Source organism: Canis aureus, chromosome 24 (assembly GCF_053574225.1).
Source record: "Canis aureus isolate CA01 chromosome 24, VMU_Caureus_v.1.0, whole genome shotgun sequence".
NCBI lineage: Eukaryota > Metazoa > Chordata > Mammalia > Carnivora > Canidae > Canis > Canis aureus.
Genome location: NC_135634.1, coordinates 36,195,790 through 36,201,703, shown reverse-complemented (window position 1 = coordinate 36,201,703; position 5,914 = coordinate 36,195,790). Strand labels below are relative to the sequence as shown.

The 5,914-nt window shown below is 58.4% G+C and overlaps 1 protein-coding gene across 3 annotated transcripts; it reads right to left on the bottom strand.

Moving 5' to 3' along the window:
- Window positions 1–350: 350 nt before the first annotated feature.
- Window positions 351–4,849, bottom strand: NUDT18 (nudix hydrolase 18). Of its 3 annotated transcripts, none has more exons than XM_077868926.1 (3): window positions 4,318–4,849; window positions 2,173–2,386; window positions 351–1,927 (listed from the first exon to the last, which is right to left on the bottom strand). In XM_077868926.1, exons 1-3 carry the CDS (start codon window positions 4,321–4,323, stop codon window positions 1,332–1,334), a joined length of 816 nt encoding a protein of 271 aa, XP_077725052.1. In that variant the 5' UTR covers window positions 4,324–4,849; the 3' UTR covers window positions 351–1,331. The 3 variants fall into 3 exon arrangements, with proteins under 3 accessions (XP_077725052.1, XP_077725050.1, XP_077725051.1); XM_077868924.1 differs by lacking the exon at window positions 4,318–4,849 and adding an exon at window positions 3,265–3,523; XM_077868925.1 differs by lacking the exon at window positions 4,318–4,849 and adding an exon at window positions 3,265–3,523 and having other exon boundaries at window positions 2,173–2,365.
- Window positions 4,850–5,914: the final 1,065 nt, after the last annotated feature.

Below are 5,914 nucleotides of genomic sequence, written 5' to 3'. Positions count from 1 at the left end.
GTCCCAAGCTGTTTTTCAAGCTCTCCAGGTGATTCTATTGGGCAGGGTTGAAAAACACTCCAGGCTAAATAAAGTGGGAGCAAAGACTGCCCTTTGACATGGACTGGTGGGTCCCTCAGACACTGAGAGAAGTGACCCAACGTGAAAGGTTTTGATTCCATCATGTGGGAGATGTTTGTCCTCAGAGGGGACAAGAGGATTCCTACCACAGCCTAAGGCCAGAAAGACAGATGGCAGCCAAGAGAGGATGGGATGGGGGGCCCTTTTCCTGGTCCATCAGTGTTGGAGTGCAGCCACCTCAGAAGGAAGGTCTAATCAAGTGTTCTCTTGCTCAGAACCAGAAATCTGTATTACATGCAGTGAGTAGCACACGATAAATCTTCTTTGTTTACTTCCTATGATTTTTCCCTGAAGTTTTAGTAAAGTTTTTTTTTTTTAATAATAATACTTTTTATCATGATTCTGCTGGGCTCAGGAGAAATGAATAAAGGGTTTCGGTCTGGCTCCGGCTGGAGTTGTAGAAAGGCAGGGGCAAGAAGCTTGTGGCCCGCAGAGTGATGCAGGGAGGGAGCAGGGGAAAAGAGGTGGGACTGGCTTTTACTTTATGGCTCCTCACCCACCTGAAGCTCCCAGTGTTCTCACTGCCAAACCCTGGAGGGGATGAGGACACAGGCGGGCAAGAGAAGGAGAGCCCCAGTGGGCCACAGAGGCTATGGTGGATGGCAGGAAGCCTGCCCACCCAGGTCACTTGCTGTCTGGGAAGAGCTGGGAGGGTGTGGTGGGTCAAGGGAGGAGCTTCCTTCTTGATGCAGTCCCCTGCTTCCTGCTCACTTCCTCCCCACAGACACATTTAGGAAGGAAGGCAAAGCAAGTACCACCTATTTACTCAGCAAGGGGCCCACTCCCTTGGAATGACCCCCCCCATTCCCACCCCCACCCCCACCCCGCACCCAGTCTGTGTTCTAAGTGCCTAAGAACCTGGAACCCGGATGTAGGCCTTTACTGAGGGGAGCATGGAAAATGATAAGTAGATGCCATCTCAGGTTCAGAAAGTTCTCTCCTCCCCTTAGGGAGTAGTGCCCTCATCATGCCCACAGAGTAATTAGATCCTTGAGCTCTGAACTCCTTGTTTGGTTAAAGTCACTGTCCTTTTGGTGCAGCGTAGGGACCTGTTCCACAGAAAAGGAAATTACCCTGAGAACTAAGAGAATCACCTGCTCCCAATGCAACAAGACTTCTGACTGCCAACCTCCTGCCTCCCTTAGGAAGGCAGAGCCACGGTAGGGGGTGGGGCACAGGTGCCCGGCTCCTTGCACCACGATGGCACCTTCCTATCTGTTGACTGGGACGACCGATGATTCCTGAAGCCTCTGTAAGAGCTGGCTTTGTAGGTCTTCCTCCATCACCTTCCACCAAAAAAAGTTCTCACCCCGAACTTTTGGGGGCTCACTCTGCATGCCTGGGTTCCGAAAAGCCACAGTCACCAGCACATTCAAGCAGATGCCATCTGCGTGGTCCTTGCCCAGGTGCTGCAGTCCAAGCAACCCCTTGGTCTCCACTGCCAAATGGTGCAGGGTCAGACATTCCTGTAGCAGCCGCAGGATGGCCATCTTGATGCCACCCCTTTGCTCCATGGGACTGAAGCCGCAGGCAGTGATGGGCAAGTGAGGCATCCCCTCTGTGCCCACCAGCACCCACACTGTCTGGACACTGGTAAAAGTGGCCACGAGTCGCTGGCAGACCAGACTGCAGGGAAGCTCCTGGGGCAGAAGAAGAGGGTGCCTGGCTTGCTGGCGGTACCGGGCAGCTAGCTCTACCAGGTGCAGAATGTCCTGGGCTCGCAGCGGGGTGGGCAGGGAGCTTCGTGGGTACCAGCCAGCCTGCAGGGACTCTGCATCTGCCTCCTTGGAAGTCTTGAGAATTCCACCTGGAGGAGATGTCGAGGATGGGGTGGGAGAAAGGGTCTCTGTTGAGAGAAGTGCTGGGTCCGGCAGAGTAAATGGTCACCCAAGGATCCTAACCCTGACCCAGGGTAATGGGATTGGTGGGGGCTGGGATCTGGAGATGCCAGGCTTGTCCTGGACAGAATAGGGGCTCATCGCACCAGAGGACAAGCTGAGGGGAAAGGTGTCAACTGCCCCCTGACAAACACTGCCACCAGGTGGGCCATACCTGTGGCTTGAGCGAGGAACACAAAGCGGATCCAGGATGGGCCCCGCTCCTCCACAGAAAGCAATGTCAGGGGCTCACAGTACAGCCCGGCCTCCTCCTTCACCTCCCGCTGCAGGGCCTCCACGATGGTCTCCCCAGGCTCCATTCTCCCCGCGGGTAGGTACCATGATCCACGGCACTCTTTCTTGGCCTCCTGGATCAGTAGAACCTCATCCTGAGGGGAGAGAGAGGATCCTCACCCCCACCACAGCTCCGCTGCAAACCTGCCCTTGCCCCGGGGGTGAGATCCTATCTCAAACACAGCCACCCAACACCCCCTTACTGGTGCACACCTCAAACCGTTGAGCTCTCCAGGGGACTGGCCCTTGTGTGCCTGGGGGCCTGCAGCTGTCTGTAATTTACCCTTCTTTGCATTCAGACTTCTGTTTCGGAAAGGGGTGAAGATTCTTGGGAGCTGTTTCAGGGGCTGGGGATTAGGCCCCACAGGGAGCTTTGCCATGTGTCCTGCACTGATTCCCGTCTATATGCCATGGGTCTCTGTAGTTCTCTCATCTCCCCTGGTGATTTACGAACTGCTTGTGGCAGGGCCTCCCACTGGGGCCTAGGCTTTGAAATACCCACCCCCCAAGCCCATACAACTCCTACCTATGGCCCTGGCCCCTTCTAGCTGTCATGGCAGCAACTTGTACAAGGATCAGCAGAAAAGAGCAGTGCACAGTGGGACAGGAGGCCCGAGTACAAGTGCAGGTCATGCCATTACTGTTCGTGGGACCCAGAGGAGGTGTCTGAGGCACTGGGCACATCTTTGAGCACACTAGGGGCAGGCACTGTGCTCGATTCTGGGGAAAGAAGAGGAACAAGGCAGGCCTCCTCTCGAGACACTGAGGCCTACTGGGAGGGAAGAAACAGGCTCCGGGCCTCAGATTCCTCTTCTGTATAGACGGATCAGCTCAGGGCTGGGCCGCACAAGGCTCAAGGCTCGGATGCAAGTGTGAGTGAGAGTGCTTTGCAAAACTGGGGAGCACCACGCACTAGGAAGCGGTGGCTCCTGCCGGGAGGTCCTCCGTCCCCACCGGGGCTGGCTGCGCTCACCTGCTCGTTGAGGAACACGGCCAGCACCACGTAGCAGACGTTCTTCCGCAGCCGCACCGGCGCCGGGGGCTCCCCGGCCGGCTCCGAATCATAGCCGTGCACGCTCACCCCCTGGCCCCCCAGCAGCGCCGCCAGCACCCTCGCCAGGCCCTCCGAGGCCATCGGGTCCCCCGGGGCCGGAGGACGGAGAGCGGCCGCAGTGAGCAGGCCGGGACGCCGGCGAGGCTGCGGTCGGGCGCCCTCGCCCCCTCCCCCTGCCGACCCGGGCCCGGCGCTCGCGAACGCGGAAGCGCCCGAGGAGCCCTGCCCGCTGATTGGCTAGGCGTCACCGCGGCCTGCGCGGATTGGCTGGCTCGCGTCGGTCATCGCGGGGCGGGGCGGGGCGGGGCGGGGCGGGGCCGGCCCGGGAGCCCGCTAGGAGCCGGGTAGGACCCGGGCCTGGAGCGGGGCTGGGACCCGGGCGGGAGCCGCGCCTGGGCGCTGGGCGCCGCCGCCGGGCTTCTGCGTCTCCATCAGTTACCCCTCGCCCCCCTCCGCGCATCTCCAGTCGCCAGCCTCTCTAACTCCTCCAGCAAGCGCTTGTCGGCGCGGGTTCCGACGATGACGTCATCCAGCCTGCGGGCTGCGGAGCGCCACAGGAGCCGGCGACGGTGACGTCACAACAAGCCAGATGACGTCACGGAGGCCGGAGGGTGGGGGAGGGGGCCGGGGCTTGGACCCACCGTTCTTACGCCTGCCTACCGTGGCGTTGCCCAAATTGATCACTTCCCAGATAACCTTATTTCTTCACTAAAAATGTACCGCATGTCTCCACGGCAGGGGGAGCATTAGCTCCTGCCTTGGAGGGGATTCTGACCCTGGGGAGGTGGACATAGACATATAATGAAAAGTCCCTCAAGGGTTATAAGCCAAGTGCTAAATGATTGGGTTGGGCAAGAGGTGTGACAGGTGCTCAGAGGAGGGAGGGAGCAGGGCTGGGGTGGTCAAGGTGTGGTTGGCGGTGGGAGGAGGGGGTTTGGGGCAGAAAGAGGGCCTGTAATCAGCCAGCCCAACCTTCATCGGTGTCCTGGCCCCTTGCCCGCTGCATGTCCCACGCAGTTTTAGGGCCCTCTCCACTGCAGACTGAGAGCCCTGGGAGGGCAGGGACCAGGTCTTGCTCCTTCGGCTTTGTTCCCCGCACACCGAGCTCACAAGGCCTGGTGGCCTGGCGCTCTGAGAGCAGGGTGTGGGTTGTTTTGGCAAGTTCCTACTTCTCTCCCAGACTGACCTTTCCTCCTCAGAGCTTCCTTTAACCTACTCTTAGGACAGGAAGGCAGGGCCAGCTGGAGTGAAACTATGAAGGCAGCCGAATCGGAGCTCCTCATCCCCAGTTAGGTCTCCTCTTTCCCTCCTGCCGGCTTCCTTTTGGGAACGTGCTGATAAAGTACTGGACTTGGAACCAGATGTCCAGCCGCAGCTCACTGGCTGGCCCTGTGCCCCTGGATGAGTCGTGGGTCTTAGTTTCCTCATCTGTAGAGTAGGCTCATATTAGCCCTTCTTCCACAGGGTTGTCAGGGAGGTGAACCGTCCTGGGAGGAGCTCTGTAGACTGTTGTACAGGTCATCATGACCAGGCAGCCCAGCCCTCAGGGTGAGCCCTCCTGGCCACAGCACTTGTTGCCGCCACACAAAGGCCCACTGTCATGAAATATGCCTACAGGACCACCACAGAGCTGTAGTCTCAGGAATTCCAGCCACACCAGCCCGACCTCCTTAGGCGCCTCTCACATAGGGAATTGACTGCAAGTTCCCTGGGGGCAGGGCCCTGGGTTAGGTGGGGTGGCATCCCTGCTGGACCCTCAAGCATTTGAGGCACTTGGTGAACACTGCTGCCACCAGCCCTATCCAAGGCCTCTCTCCTCCCAAACACTGGGACTCGCGGGGCTGAGAATCAGGCCTCAGGGACCACAAAGCAACTTGTCAACATATTTGCTGTGTGTATGTATCTACACGTCCTTTTTCACATCTGTGAAGTGGGGATAGCGTTGGTCCCAGACTCCTTTCTGCCTCCCAGGGATGATTTGAGAGAGAATGAGGTCATGTCTGGCAGGGCTCTGAGAGCCTCAGAGGCAGCCTAAGATAAACACCAGACTGCCTGGAAGAGCAGACTGCAGCAAACCACGGCTCCACGCTCCCATTATCACTGGGAAAAGCACTCCTCCCCTGTTAAGTGGACCTAATGACCCCTGTGGTGAGGAACACACGAGGCAGAGGACCCTCGAGGCAGTGTACCCAGCCCTTCCGGGAGTGCTGAGGAAAAAGGAGAAAGCAGACCTTCTCAAGGCATTGGGTGGAAGACCAAACACACCAGACTGAGACAGCAGAGGCCCTCAGGCCCACAGGAAAGGTGGAGGGAGGGAGGGAGGGGGGCTAAGGGAGAAGCCCTCAGAACCAGAGACAAAGAAAGTTCTCCGTTCAAGTTTGCTCTGCCTCTTGCATACCCAGAGAGGGCAGAGCACCAGCTGGTGGGGGTGGCTACGCAGCATGGTGGGCAAGAGTGGCCACACTTGGGAGATCCATAGTATAGCACTCGCAGCACCCATGGGAGCAAAGCCTGAAGCAGCCATTTCAGAGCACGTGGATGGACATGCGTGTGAGCACATGTGCAGGAA